The sequence below is a fragment of the Microcebus murinus genome, chromosome 5 (assembly GCF_040939455.1).
Source record: "Microcebus murinus isolate Inina chromosome 5, M.murinus_Inina_mat1.0, whole genome shotgun sequence".
Classification (NCBI taxonomy): domain Eukaryota; kingdom Metazoa; phylum Chordata; class Mammalia; order Primates; family Cheirogaleidae; genus Microcebus; species Microcebus murinus.
In genome coordinates, this window is record NC_134108.1 from 6805823 (window position 1) to 6821432 (window position 15610).

The following is a 15610-nucleotide window of genomic DNA, read 5'->3' on the forward strand; positions in this document are numbered from 1 at the left end:
ACAGAAAGTGTAAACAGAATGAATTGTAGGCAAAGCAGAAGTAATGAAAATGAAGAGGAGAGACATGTTAAAAATGGCAATGAATGCATTTTTAAAGTGTTATTTCTCAAAAGGACAGTCAGCCTGGGGGTCACGGCGTAAAGGCCTGGGAGAGTCATGAGACAAGAGCAAGTTCACTGCTCACCAGAAACAAAAAGAGAGGATGTAAAAAGAATTGGAAACTGGGTCACAGAAGTGGATACAGGGGTAAGAGACACAGATGGGTGAGTTGCTGAAGTCCCACAGAATACACACAAAGGGCAAGAACATCTGGGCTGGGTATGAAAGACCACATAAAAAGACGAAGGAAGAGATAAAGTGGCTGAGAGACAGGTGGGAACAGGGAGCACTGACGGACAGCAGCAGAACCTGGGGCACCGGACCACACTAGTCCTTGAGAATGGAAGCAATGCCGAGGTGCCGAGGTGCAGTGGCCACCAGGAAAGACCACGGAAATACACCCTGTGCTCAACAGCCAGGGGCCTGCATTCGGGAAAAGACATTCATTTCCTAGAACAGACAGACCAGTGGTCACACTCTCCTCCTCACAATTATCCCCAAATAGCGACAGTAAAATCATGTACTTCATAAGTGCTGAGTGTCCCCACCAAACCTGTTACACACAGGTATAATCTACTCTTAAAGGACTTAGATTCTCCTCCATATTAAAAACAAACAAATGAAAAACAAATGGGAAGGTTTATTCTAAGGCAGGATTTCTCAAGGTCAAAATCAACACTTTGAGTGGAAAATTCTATTGTGGGGCTGCCCTGCGCATGGTGGGGTACTCGGCAGCACCCCGCCCTCAACCCACCAGATGCTCAGCATCTCCCAGCCACGACAATCAAGGGTCTCCAGGTAGTGCCAAAAGTCCTCCAGGGGCCCATACGAGATGTAAAAAATCATAATTTCCAAGTAACTAAACATTCCAACACGTGGAAGAGAATTGACAAGGAAACTGGGAGTGAGAGTGAGGAAGGAAGGAAGCCAGACCCAGGCACAAGGATTCCTACCAGAAGAGCTTTCCGGCCTGTGCTTCTCCTCCCCGTATGTAGTGAGTTATTTCTTTGGTGAAATTCCATTCTTCTTCTAACAGATTTTTTAAACTATGGGATGCTTGAGGTAATTGCTGTAGCATTTGGATCCAGCTTCTCATGTAATCAAAATATACCTTAAAATACAAAAATGCAAAGGGAGATATTTGAAAGTAGAATTCAGCAACTCACAACTTTCACCTATTAAAATGAAAGCTATAAATCAGAAGGGCAAGACGGAAGAGAGAGAGTTAAAAGCATGCAACACCAAGAGAAGGATTCTTCATTATTGTTAGCAAATGTCTAAATGAGGATCTCTGAAAAAATTACAAAACTTGACTACTCAGCAATTTAACACTATTCACAACCCCTTCAAATTCCTAAGAAAATAACTAAAATGTACAGTGTATAGAAAAGTACAACAGAGGAGAAAAAATTGAAACCCTAGCACCTAGAAATTTGCATTATGAATATATTGTGAACATCATTCCTTTAAGAGGTCAGGATCCTTACTTAATTATTTAGTTTAGTTTGAGATGGTATCTCACGTGCTGAGGAGGAGGAAATGAACACACTTCCTCCCACCACCCTTTCCTGATCCAGAATTTTGTGATATAATTTATTCAAGGTTCATGACATACAAATTATGATCTATAACCAAAATACCCAGTTGTTCTGAAGTAGGGTTTATGCCCACCACAAGTCCTTCACAACAGCTTTCCCTTCCTAAATTCTCACTCTGAGTTATCTGTTGGTTAGCAGGGTTTCACTATCAGTTTTCCTCAACAGGTTTACAATGGCTGTATTCTAAAACATCACCGTCTATGGACTCTCTTACTTAAAGGACAACTCAACTGGGCAGAAAACTCTTGAGTCACACATTCCCTCTTCCACCGAGTGTGACGTTAGTGTGAAGAAATCGATGCCAACCTGACCACTCACTGCCACCACTCTCCCACATCCTAAAGGTGCCTACGCTTAGGGTGCTACACTCAGATGTTTATAGGATTCTTTCTCTATCCTTCGATTTCAGTTTTTTCACCAGGCTACATCTTAGATGATTGGTTTTTTTTCCCTGAGATCCCATGACGACTTTCCACAGGCAAATTTCAAGTCTTTTCTTTATTTCTAGAACAATTTCTTCTGTTGTATCTTTGACTGCATCTGGGTACCCCACCCTCCAGGCCGAGCACCGTGACCCTGCAGTGCTGGGTCCGTGAGCTGCACACGTGCAACCCGCCATTCACGGGTCTACCATCACCCTCCCCAATCGAAACAAGTCTTTCCCACAGCAGGCCCAGAGCGGCATGCCCCCTTCTCAGAGTGCCCCCATCTCCTTGGCCCCTTGAAAGCTGGCTCTCCTTGGGCCAGCGCTTCTCCTTCAAGACCCTCTCAAGGGGCAACTATTTATCTTTCTGCATGCTCTGGGGCTGCAAAGGGCCAGCACCCTCTTGTTTCCCACTGCTCAGCCGCCACTCTACACATTCTTATTTAAAAATCAAAACAAAAAGCCCTGGCCCAAGATTCATGTCATCAACCATACCATCAACCCCTCTTCACACTGTCATCTACTTCACACTGTCATCTACTTCATATTGTCACCTACCTCACCTTCAAGTACTGGCCTCCGACTGATGGCCCTCCCTCCAGCTCAAGCTCAGCCATTGTGCCACGTGACTTAGAACCAAGTGCATGGCCCACCCACCACCACTGCTGCTCAGTCCCCTGACTGCCCCATTCTCACTTCCTTACAGGGCTCCATCCTGGACCCTGTCATTGCCAGAACTGCTCCAACCCCCGAATCACCAATGCAAATACCCTGATGCTAAAGCCTCCTCCACTCCTTCCAGTTGATTTGTTCAACCACTACCCCCACAATCGTTCCCTTCACCTCATCCAAAACGCTCGCTAACTCCTAATCTAATTCCTCTACGTTCTCCAACTCATGGCCCCCTTCCTTTGTTCACTTGACTCCTGATTCAGTTCGGATCCGTGGGCTTGTACTTTCAACAGCACTCCAGTCAGTATGCTGAAGTTCCTGTGGCCACTCATTGCCTTTTCATCTCACCTGTCAATCAAGACCCTAAAGCCAGCTGGAGCCCAACTACCCCATTCCTCAAGCCCATACGGAGAAAGCTAGGGCCATCAGAAAGTCACCCGATGGGAGGAATCACTGCTCTACACAATCATGTCACCAACCACATGGCATACATTTCTGGTAATTGTATTTATATCTCTACTCATTTTCCTTCTCTATAACCACTAGTTTGAAACTTCCCCATTTTTCTCAATACACCCTCACCCATTCTCAGATGATCTTAACATCTCTTTACAAAAAATAGAAGTCATTTGATATAAACTCTCTCATCTTCCTGATACCAAAAATGCAAACCTACACACTGTTACATACTCTCCTCCTTCCTTTCTTTACAGTAGAGGGGCTACTGTTCCTCCTAATTCCAGTATGTGTGTTTTGAGTTTAAGACCCTGGAGGAACTATACCCTTCTCTCTCTCTCTCTCTCTGTCTCTCTCTCTCTCTCTCACACACACACACACATTCTCTCTCTCTCTCTCTCTCTCTCTCTCTCTCTCCCCCATCTCTTTCCCTTAACAAAGTCAGTCTCAAAGGCTTTCAAATGGTCTCAGGCCAATTTAAAAGCCCCTCACTGGACCCGTCACCTTCACTATTTGCCCAGCTGCACAAGCTGCATACCCAGCACTCACTCTCAGTACCTACCTCCCCTATTTCCAGTCCATCACTGAGTCCTGCCAATTTCACTTCCTAAATTTCTTCTGAATCTTTACAATTCTTTCTGAATGTGAGACCACTCTAATCTAAGGACGAACATATGTACTACAGCAAGAGCCTTGAACTGGCCTTCTCACATCTGCTCTGCTTTCCTCCAGCCTGTTCCCCAAACTGCAGCCAGAGTCACCCCTTCACAAGGCTTTCCTGGGAACCTTTCTTCCTACCATGCTCCTTCCCAACAGAGAGTTTCTCTCTGCTGCCTACTGTCAAAAAAGTATTTCTTTCAATCTTTTTAATTAAAAAGCAAAGAGGTTAAAAATATTCTAACAAGTATCACCCAGAATGAACAAATGTTAAGATTTTGTCACATCTGCTTTAGATTTTTCAATAATAAGATACCAGAAAGTTAATTTTTGTTTCTCTCTTCACTTTTATCTCTTTCGTCCTTCCCCAGAGACAATTATCATGAATTTAGTATGTTTCCTTCTAGTTTATATGCTTTTTAAAATAATCTATTACTACATAGATTACAATATACAAAGTACAATTTTTGTCTAAGCTTTGCATAGTTGGACTGTAATATAGAAAAACTCCAGGCCGGGCGCTGTGGCTCACGCCTGTAATCCTAGCTCTTGGGAGGCCGAGTCGGGCAGATTGCTCAAGGTCAGGAGTTCAAAACCAGCCTGAGCAAGAGCGAGACCCCGTCTCTACTATAAATAGAAAGAAATTAATTGGCCAACTGATATATATATAAAAAATTAGCCGGGCATGGTGGCGCATGCCTGTAGTCCCAGCTACCCGGGAGGCTGAGGCAGAAGGATCACTCGAGCCCAGGAGTTTGAGGTTGCTGTGAGCTAGGCTGACGCCACGGCACTCACTCTAGCCTGGACAACAAAGTGAGACTCTGTCTCAAAAAAAAAAAAAAAAAAAAAGAAAAACTCCAGTGTCCCTTCCTCAGAGAATCCTTCTTGAACATCAACACAAACTCAAATCTTACCATTAGAGTCCACAAAAGACCTCTGCCTTTCCCTTGTGGCATTTTTCAGTTGCAATTTTATGTTTATGACACAACTGCCATTTCCCTACCGTTCTTAAATTCCAAGGAGTTTATGCTCATGATTACCCCCATAGCACCCTGCATGATGCCTGCCTGGTGCACAGCAGATACCCGATAATTAATCTGTAGAATGAAAAATTAAATCTTTTCTACTCCTTTGCTCTTTATTCTTCTGCAGAAACACTAATTGTGCGTACATAGGCTCTCTCTTGTGTGTCTTCTACAACTATCGCACCTTGTCATCATTTTCACATTTTCATTCTTTTTAAAGTGGTTTCCTTAAGCCTATCACATATCCCTACATTACATATTAGTATGTGTATTGTTTGGGTTATTTTTGAGGACAAGGACCAGGGAAATGAGCTAATTCACAGTTTTAGTTTAGGTTTGATACCTCAAACACTCTACACGTTATTTTCTTTATTTCTTTTGTCCTGTATATCTAAGCACCTCAGCTTCTCAAGTACAATGGGTAACGTAACACACAGTAAAGCCCCCTAAGTCACAGACCTCCTGCATCATACCTTGCTAATCACTGCTTTCCCTCCCCGTTCTAGCAGAGCTCCCATTCGGCTGACAGGTTACGTTGCAGGCAGTAGGGTCTCTACTGATGCTCCCTCTGTCGTCCAGACCATCAGTGAGCAACAGCATCTCCACAGGGACATGCTCTGCTTCTCTCACGGCTATTCATATCATGGTTCTAATTAACCCCTGGATGGGCCCTCCAGGTCTAAGGTGGAAAAGTATTTAGAGCTTGTGTTCACCCTCATTTTAGTCTACATTTCAAGGTGAATAATTCTAACAGTCTTTTTTATTTTTGGAAATGGTGAAGGAATTGATACCATGGCCAATTTCCTCCTGTTCTGAACGTGGAATTTTTTTTTCTTTGCTGTTTTTGGCGAGTTTCAAGGGAATGATGTTGTGGTAAACACAGTATGTTTGCCTATCCAATAGTCAGTCTCTTCTTCCTTCCTAATAGAAACACCGATTTTGTTTGGGCTTCCCAGTTCTCAAAACATGCCCCCTGCTCTGATCCTTCTAGCATATACCAGGGAAAAATTTAAAACCAGTGATAATTTCTAGTATTTTCATCTGTGAGATTAGAGATTATGCCTCATGCAGACAATTGATAGCAAAGCCAAAACTAAACTCTAAGCATTTCTAAGACTAACCAGCTGGGAATGCTGGTGATTCACTTAACCTAGGTTTCCACCATAGCACAGGTACACCAAGGGCATGGAAACTGGCTGTCCGGGAAGGCAGTTCACCTGCCTGATGCACCTCATCCTGCTCCTCCCGAATGACAGAACATTTTGTCTTTTTAAACTTCTGGTTTAATCATCCATAGAAAGAGAGAAAAAAAATGATTTGCTCATTGCTTTTTACCATAACTTTTCAATAATAAAGACTTTTTTTGACATAACAAATATATAGTATTTCAAAATGCAACCATTTACACACTCTGGTCTTTTTTGTATTTTCCCCAAACAATTAGAAAATAATTTCAAACTCATTAAAACTATTTCTCATAATATGCCAGGTATGATAAGTCCCATTCCAAGCCACATTTTTCCTTCTCTACTTCAATAATATTAATACTATAGAGGCTGGAAAGCTCAATATTTGAATTCCCAGTTTCCATAACATTAATGAGGCCAGGCAACAAGTCTGGTCAAAAGGTGGAGGAAAATCTCCAAGGTGAGGCTTCTAGGAAAGCTCGTACTGTTCTCAGAGAACAGTTTGGACTTAGCTGGCAAGGTTCTTTTCCCCTTTTCTTCTAGCCTAGAAAGTGAGGCAGGTATATGAAGGTACTGTACACATCTTGAGGCAGGACACAGTGAATGTTAAGCAAGAATGAAAGCACCCAGGCCGGGCGTGGTGGCTCACGCCTGTAATCCTAGCACTCTGGGAGGCCGAGGTGGGCGGATTGCTCAAGGTCAGGAGTTCAAAACCAGCCTGAGCGAGACCCCGTCTCTACCATAAAAATAGAAAGAAATTAATTCGTCAACTAATATATATAATATAAAAATCAGCCGGGCATGGTGGCTCGTGCCTGTAGTCCCAGCTACTCGGGAGGCTGAGGCAGGAGGATTGCTTGAGCCCAGGAGTCTGAGGTTGCTGTGAGCGAGGCTGACGCCACGGCACTCACTCTAGCCTGGGCAAGAAAGCGAGACTCTGTCTCAAAAAAAAAAAAAAAACAAAGAATGAAAGCACCCCAAAACAATATGCCCACAAGCATGCACCTTTCTATATTATTTCCTTAACCTGCCACATTATGTAGTCAACTGTGCACAGATCCTAATAGAACTAACATGTACTTACAATACGTTAACACAATACCAGACATTATGGACAACAAAAGAATTTCCAGTTATAGCCCCTGGCTCATAAAGCTTTCAGTGTAAATTAGGGAAACCTGAGAACAGAGCCTCTGTTTAAATCTTAAATTATTAGTTCTAATTATAACTGCTAAAAAAGTTCAAAGAAAGTACAGATAAATGTAGGCTAAAGGTTAAAACTGTCAGATTAAGCTTTCTAGAGAAAAACAAAAAAAGAAAGTGAGTCTTAAATGGGCAGATAAGGAGGGACATTAACAGGAAAGAAGAACACGCACAACAGTACAGCGGTTAGAAGCAGAGGGCAAATGCGATGCATGTAAGACAAGGAGGGGGAGGAGGGCTCTCCTTTCAGGAAGAAATAAAAATAGGTCTACTCCTGCCAAATCAAACTATTTACAAGGCCTCGAATGTGCCAGTTTCCTTGACTAACCCTTAACTCCTCTTTACGATTCGGCTTCCTCGTGGTAAGCACCTCCTGGCTGTGCCAGGCCCGTTCAGGTACTCAGCTCAGCACACTTCTCCCCTAGCACTTAGCACTCGGGGGCAGAAGTATCCACCAAGCCCAGTCCCTACTAGGCTGTGAGTTTCCTGTCATGCCTCACTATTCCCAGAGCCCTGCAAGAGCCCTAGCACATTCCAGGTATCATGAAAATGGCTGATGACAGAGATGGTTCAATAAAATAGGATCAGATTTTGATTCCATTTCTGGGGCCATTCTACTATAAGATAAACTATCCTTCAATTAGCAAATGAAGTAGGTTAACATTCGTCAAAAATTCCAACTTAAAAACCATTGAGAATTTTTAGAATGGATTTAGGAAGAACAAGTATAATCTAATACCAGATGCAAAGACTCAGGTGCATGATCACCAAACACACACACACACACACACACACACACACACACACTTATAAAGAATTCCTCCCCCCTGTTCCTGACCATCAGCATTTTATGCAGATCTTCTTCAAAAGCATCAATGTTGCAGTCAGTCTTCTCCAAGTCATCTAGAACTTCCTGCAGCATGTATAGGTAGTACTGTTTCATCAGAAGGCCACCTTTCAGGACCTCTTTACACTCTCTCACCAGCTGCAAAAGAACAGACACAGACTCCATCAGTTATACATCCTGATCAGATTACTGGTCAGTTTCACACCTCTCCACTTAAATCCTCAAAAAACTTAGAAAGAAAACAAAATAATGAAAACAAAAGTATTTAATATCACAGCAGGATGGCATTTGCAATAATTTAGCATAGTTTACTTATGCTGATGTGGCCTAGTCTACCATCAAAAAACTCTCACAATAGTAGAAACAAGCAAACAAACCTAAGATTAACCTAATGCTTAGATGGAAGTCAAGGAAAAAACTAAGCAAAATGATGGGAAAATTTGCAATATACAGGCCTGGTAAGCAACATATCAAAAAGGGAAGGCGGCTGAAGTGAGACAACCAGGAAAGTCCTTTCCATTACCAAAAGGCTGGGACATGACCCCTTCAAGGTGGAGTCAGCAGGGACCATGGTATGAGATCACACAGTTACTCTCGTTTCCATATATACTGGCCAAACCTCCACTGCTGCTAATGGGAAAGTAAACTGGTACAAACTTTCTAGAATCTAAAAATGTATGACTCACTCACTTACTGTTATGTCTTATACCCTAGAAGCAATCAGAGATGTAGACTAGGCCTTATGTACAAACATATTTATCACAAAATTATTTAAGACTATGGGGAATAAATTATGATGTACCTAGACAGTAGAACACTATTGCAGCCATTTAAATTCTTGTGTTTGAAAAATATTTAAAGAAAGTGGGGAAAAATCATACACATACATGCAAACTTACTTATATATGTATATATGTGCAGGAAAAACAGTATGTAGGTGCAGGAAAAACAAATGGATGGAAATATACCAGATGTTATAGTAGTTATCTGAGTGGCAGCATAATTGGGTGATTTTTATTTTCTTTTGTATCATTTCCTGTACTTTTTGAATTTTTGAAAATAAACATGGATTTTTATAGACAGAAGTCTTTCCCATAAATGTTTTAAAAGTAATTATCCACAATAAGAGAGCTAATAGCTATAAACTCAGTAAAAAGTATTCTGTTCAAATTATATAATTTCTATATTAAAGATGTCACTTATGTGCTTATAACTAAACTTTGAGTGCATTTTAATCAAGATTTCTAGTCTCTTTTAGTCTAGTGATGCTTTATTAATCTAAGTATTCTTTTCTATTTTTTGAAGTGTTTTTAACATATATTACTATTTAATCCTCACAATAGCCCCATCAGCAAAAGGTAATATCCATCTTGTTTTACCAGGTTGTATTTCTGAAGCATCTGTTTTGTGAGGAAATGAGTTCATAGATAACCACTGTGATATGGGGACAAGTTAAAAGCAAGGCTTTTCTCACCAGAAACAAGACGGTGAGGAGGAGAGCGTATGTGGTCAGTGCTGGGTGCACGCTGAACGGAAGGCAGTGAGAGGCAGAGGCCATCTCCGACTGACCTCCACGGTGACCTAGTCTGTACCTACTGAGCAAACACACACGGATCCTGTTTTGCTGCTGTGTGACCTGCATTCACCCGTCTCTCCTCAGTCTCCACTGCTTGCCTATGTTCAGTCCTGCCATTCATAGAGCCAAGCAGGCTCTGGGGGATACACCTGCATAGTCCATGAAAAACACATCTGCCTTTCTTTTTTGGGGGACAAGATCTGAAATTTTTTCATTTATACAGTGGATGTCAATAAGTTAACATCACAAAGGATAAATATAGCCCCTCTTCAGTACTCACTCTGCGAGATACCACTGCTTCCAGCCATTCTTCTCCCACCCCTGGAATATCAAACTCCCATAAGATCCCATCCAAAACAAACAACTACTAGTAAATCAGAAGTTGTCATTACTGTTTAAATGATACCATTGCTTAAGTCCAAACGTCTCCCCTCTGCATACTCTAAAGACATTTATCTACTTACATGTACCTTAAATAAAACAAAAAAAGAAATTTAAGGAACTTAAACCCTTTTATTAATATAATTTTAAATTTCCAGTCTTCAAAGACTGATATAAATAATGTAGAGGGACATATCATCACCATATTTTTATATCCTTTTAGAACAAGGAAATGGATGGTAGAAAACTTCAACCATAATCGTATCTGTGAGGATGACATGTAAAGAACAGTTTAAATTATCCTAAAAAAGTACAGCTTAAAATCATTTATACTCATTTCCCACTATTTGCAACAACCCTCAAAAATGATAAGCCTGTAGAATATAATAACTGCTAAATATTATAAACAGTCTTTGAAGCAAACCTGCTTAATACTCAAGAGAGATGGTTCTCCAGCAGGTCTCTGCTCCAATCTCAATTTCAGACACTCATGTATAACGTTCAGAAGGACTCGACAGAGGACTAAGAAGGCAGGTTCGAATGAGGGTAAGTCCATGGCCTTCAGCTCTTCCCACGACACAGGGCTGCATTTCTGCTCAGAGGAAGGCGGTGTCCTGGACAACTGCACATAATCTGAACCCCACATGGGATCTGGAAATTCAGAAAACTATAAAAAAAAATTCAACAGGTAAAGATTAAAAGAGCACACAGGACAGTATCCTATGGTCATGGTTACAAACTATTTTAATCTCACCCCCCCACACACACACACACACAGCATATCAACTAAAGCAACTCTAAACCTTGAGTTCATTTTGACTTTCATTATACAGACAGTGTGGCTTAATAAGACAAAAATCAAGGTCCCAAAATCAGAAAACCCAGCTTCAAGTCAGTTAATTTCTGATGTGGAAGCAATGAGTAGTCTCTCAGGTGTGGTTTCTTCATTTAAATCATGGAGTAATCATTGCACTTCTTTTAAAAATAAAGAATAGAATACTGTATACATATGGAAAAAGTGCTTTTAAAAACATACTACATATAACATTTGTAAAATTACTACTGTTAACATGCCTGTCTCTCTCACTAGACCATGACTTTACAGCAAATGCAAGCAACCACATCTTGTCAGATTTGGGCAAACCCACACATCTACAACTTTCAGAGGACCCAATATCTGAATTCAAAGAACCTCAGCTGTGGACTGAACTATTTTTTATAGCTATTACCTTCTTCAGGATGGTTCCCTGTCCCTGTGTTAATCACATTTCACACAGTCTTCCACACTTCTCTTCCGCTGAAATATATATGCAGACATTTAACAAGTGTACTAGTCCTATTTTTAAATACTCCTCAAACCTACCTTCTCCTCTATACCCTAACTGCCTTAATTCACACTGGCTTTTTAACTGCTTTTCCAATTCCAACATTTCAATCCACTGACCTCACAATAACCCCCAAAGTGATTTTATTCTAAGGGTTGTCTCAACCCTTCTTCTAATTTAAAACACATGGCTCCACTAGCAGCCCTAAGCATTAGGCATGTTTACTTAGCCTAATGGCCTGGTCTCCATGGAGATCCTGATCCTTATCTCCTACCACCACTCCTTCATCTTTACCCATACACCTCTTTCATGCCTTTGTGCTTCTGCATAAATTAATACCTTTTATTATTGGAGGTTATAATCTGCTGACAATGCCCTGTCCCTGGTGAACTCTTACTCTCATTAGGAAGAAGCTCAGATGCCACCCTCATCTACAGTCTTCCGTGATTGCCTCAGATATGCATTTAATCTCTCCCCTTCTCACAATATTTGTGCCTTGTAAATAAATACTTCCTCAGTTGTACTGACAATGCTTTACTCTAATGTGTTATTTTATCTATTTGATTAACCTATTAGACCATCGGCTCCATGAAAAAGAAGACTATCTCTAATTAACTATGGATTTCCAACACTTATCTCAGAGTACCTGCCACATAATAAATGCTGAACAAATTAACAGGTAAATACTCCTACAAAAGTGTTAGTATCGCTTCTTCTCTGGCTATTTACAATCTAACAGGAAAGAATGGAACATATGACCAGATCAATCTTGTTAATAAATTCTTAGTTCTCAGATGTTATTGTACTCCTTAATGACAACAGCAATTATTTTAGTGAGAAACTGACAAGCTCTACAGTTTTAAAAGTGGATGCTTTAAAAAAAAAAAAATATTTGGCATAACAGATACATTTAACGATAAAAATAAAGATTGTTTTCTTAGATAGCATAAAATTTCCAAATAAATGCTTGAAAGGAAAAAATGTCCTCTACTCCTTAAAATGTAGACATTTAATCTATTATAACCTGACATCAACCAAATAAAATGTTAGCATATAACCATTAAAATATAAATTTGGGAACACTGAGTAATTTCTACTTAGTAATCTGCATAGCACCTAGGAAAACAAAATTAGCCTGTACTTTTATGTTCAACATGTATTTCTGCATTTAAATTAGTACATACTTGGGTTTCCCTAACAGGAAGAATTTCTAAAATAGACACATAATTTTTTAAATGATTAATTATGATACATATGGTCAGGGTTAAGGCATATCTATATAAAGACTTTAGGCACTATAAATGCTTTTTTCCCCTAGTATAATGACATCAGAAAAAAAATGTTTATTTAAAGCTCTATCAAACTCAGTAAACTCTCTATGATAAAATTCTAAAGACTTCTTTTGGCATTCTCTACAGTCCTAGCCTGCTAACTTATCTGCTACAGGCAGAACAGAAGAACAATCGCTACCGCTCAAGAGCTGCAAGACCACTCCACCTGGGGGATCCCACAGCCAGACCTACAGAGGTGCTGAGGAAACTCACTCCTGTTGGTGGAACATGGTAAGTCAGTACAAGTCCAGACAGAGAGGAACAGACATGAAAAAACCCAGCACTTAAGAGGAAACAGCAGTTTCCTAAAGAGAAGACCAAGGTGAAAAACCAGAACAGCTGGCTTCGATTAATACTGATTGAACATAGGAAACAGAGGAAACCATAAAAATACCCTAATGTAAGATCTCATTAAAGTCCTCTGGAAAAAGATAAATTAAGATTTTTTTGAAATAAATTCAATAAAAACAATGAAAATAGAATAGATATTGGCAAAAACTGAATTAATAATTTATAAATTAACTGCAGAAATTACTACTCTAACTCAAAGCACAAGGAAAAAGGAATGAAATTTTAAGTAAAAAGTAAGAGATATGGAAGTCAGATTTAGACAGTCTAACATAAGACTAAAAGGAGTTCCATAAGGGAAAACGAAAAGACAAAGAAAGCTTTTGGCATATTCAAGTTATCACTAACATGAAGAAAACGAAACCAAACCTCTCTGATCAGGGAAGAACTCAAAGTACAATTTGTTTACCTTCTCTAAAAAACCACTCAAGGAAGTATGATAGAATCTAGTCCAATGAAAATTGGATTAGAATAAAGATCTCAAAACAGGGGAAGAAAAATATCAAAGGAAGTGACAAGCCATAAATCTAACAAAACTTAACAGATCGAGCATCCCTAATCCGAAAATGTGAAATCCAAAATGCTCCAAATCCAAAACTTTTTGAGTGCCAAGACGACAGATTTGGAATGCTCAACTGGTATGTATTCTGCAAATATTCTAAAATCTGAAATTGGAAATACTTCTAGCCCCAAACAGTGCAGATAAGGAATACCCAACCCATATAGTTAGATAAAACTCTAGGATGATAATTTGGTTATGGACTATAACTCAAGTTCTAGAATGGAATATTTAAAACAAATTTTAAAAGCATACTATAAGGAAAGAACCTGGATCCTAAACTCCAAATTATTTCAACAGAGCGGGGACAGTGGCACTGTGGTGTAGGAAAGGCACATCTGTTATTATTTCGTTCCAGTGAGGAGTACAGGATTAAAGATGGTGTAAATGCCCTCATCAATTCAGCCAAACCAGGAAGACTTGATAATATAAGGACATTAATAAAAATGTGTAGCGATTCTTACAATTTTATGTTGCCTCATTACTCAATATATGTTTCTCATACCAGAAACAGGGTTTAGTCACCCCTGACACAGTTTGTAGTTCTACACCATCTCCCAGTTCCTCAGTGTGGTAAATCCAGATATCTGCCTTATACAACTTAATCCTGGTGACCACGTCCACATGAGACAATCACACAGCCTACTGCCTGGCCCCTGACCCTCACACCCACAGGCACTGTGCAGACATGCTGCAGTGACTACTTCTCAGGCACAGTGTGACCTCCTGGAATTCATGCCCACTTGCTTTAGACTCACCAAATAAACCTCCCCATGGGAAACATGTTTAGACAACACCCCACACCCAACAGAAGTGATGGTCCACAGATCCCTCTCTCCCCTGCCTGTGCTCTCCGACCTCTGTATGTGTGGCCTCCAGGAATGTCCTGTACCTCCTGACAACCTATAAGTAATAAAATATTTCCATCTGTGTCTCTTCTAATCATGGGGGGGGGTGCTCTCTATCTTAAAGATCCTAAACAAGACAATGAAATGTAATTATAATCATAATTCCAATGTCATTTTGTGTGGATTTAACAAATCCATAATGAAGTCCATGTGGAAGAGAGTAATGTACAAAAATTAAAACAGCCCAGAAACTTCTGAAAAGACAGAATGAATGGGGAGAATTGCCCTACAAGATACCAAACCTTACCTAATAAACCTACTCTGTTTAAAATAGAAAAGTGCTAGCACACTAATAAACAGAATGACAGAACAGAGAACCATACCCAATCATCTATGATAATTTAGTGTAAAAAAAAAAAAAAAAAACCAAAGTAGGCAGCAGTTTAAGAAGTTGGAGAATAACAGATTATCTAATGAATGTCACCAGCAATTAAAGGATATCTTACACTGTCACAAGTAATCATTTTTTAAATTATGCAGCTATTTTAGAAATTCTTGCCTGTTATGGGAAACCAAAGTATTAACTTAAATACAGAAATACATGTTGAGCATATATATTTGGAAAAAGATTCCAAATGTATTAAAACCTAAACATAGAGCTATATATTAGGTTAGACCATCCAAAATTCCCATTTTAGTCAGTTAAAAATAATCAAATATTGGTAATTTAGTACATGTCAAACTAATAAGAATTCTGGGAAGACAGTGACGGCAGCAGGATTTCAATTTCCCTCCCCACCCCTCACACAAATAGAGTAACTAGCAGGACCCTGCTGCTACTTAGTGCACACCAACAATGTGCGACGCATTTGGGAGTCAGGGAAATTCAGATTCATTACCTGGGCTCTAGCACCTTCCTCCTGGTTGTGTGCCCAAGCCTCAGTTTCCTACCTGTCTGATGTGGATGTTAACGGTAGAACCTAGTGGTTCCATGGTGCCTGGCTCATGGCTGGAGCTCAGTAATTGTTACCTGGTTGCTTTTATAAGGTCACTGGATTCTCATAACAGGTGTTA

General features: G+C 40.0%; 1 protein-coding gene across 5 annotated transcripts in view; it reads right to left on the minus strand.

Annotated features, from left to right (window-relative positions):
• MAP3K4 (mitogen-activated protein kinase kinase kinase 4) overlaps window positions 1-15610 on the minus strand; it is a 114881-nt gene that overhangs the window by 38229 nt on the left and 61042 nt on the right. For all 5 annotated transcript variants that reach the window (XR_012919240.1, XM_012759644.3, XM_012759641.3 and 2 more), the window contains exons 4-6: window positions 10550-10792; window positions 8160-8306; window positions 1053-1210 (exon numbers count right to left, since the gene is read on the minus strand). Coding sequence is in view for 4 of the 5 variants with exons in the window: in XM_012759644.3 (XP_012615098.3) it covers window positions 1053-1210; window positions 8160-8306; window positions 10550-10792 (548 nt within the window). In the remaining variant the exon portion in view is untranslated. The remainder of the gene's footprint in view (window positions 1-1052; window positions 1211-8159; window positions 8307-10549; window positions 10793-15610) is intronic.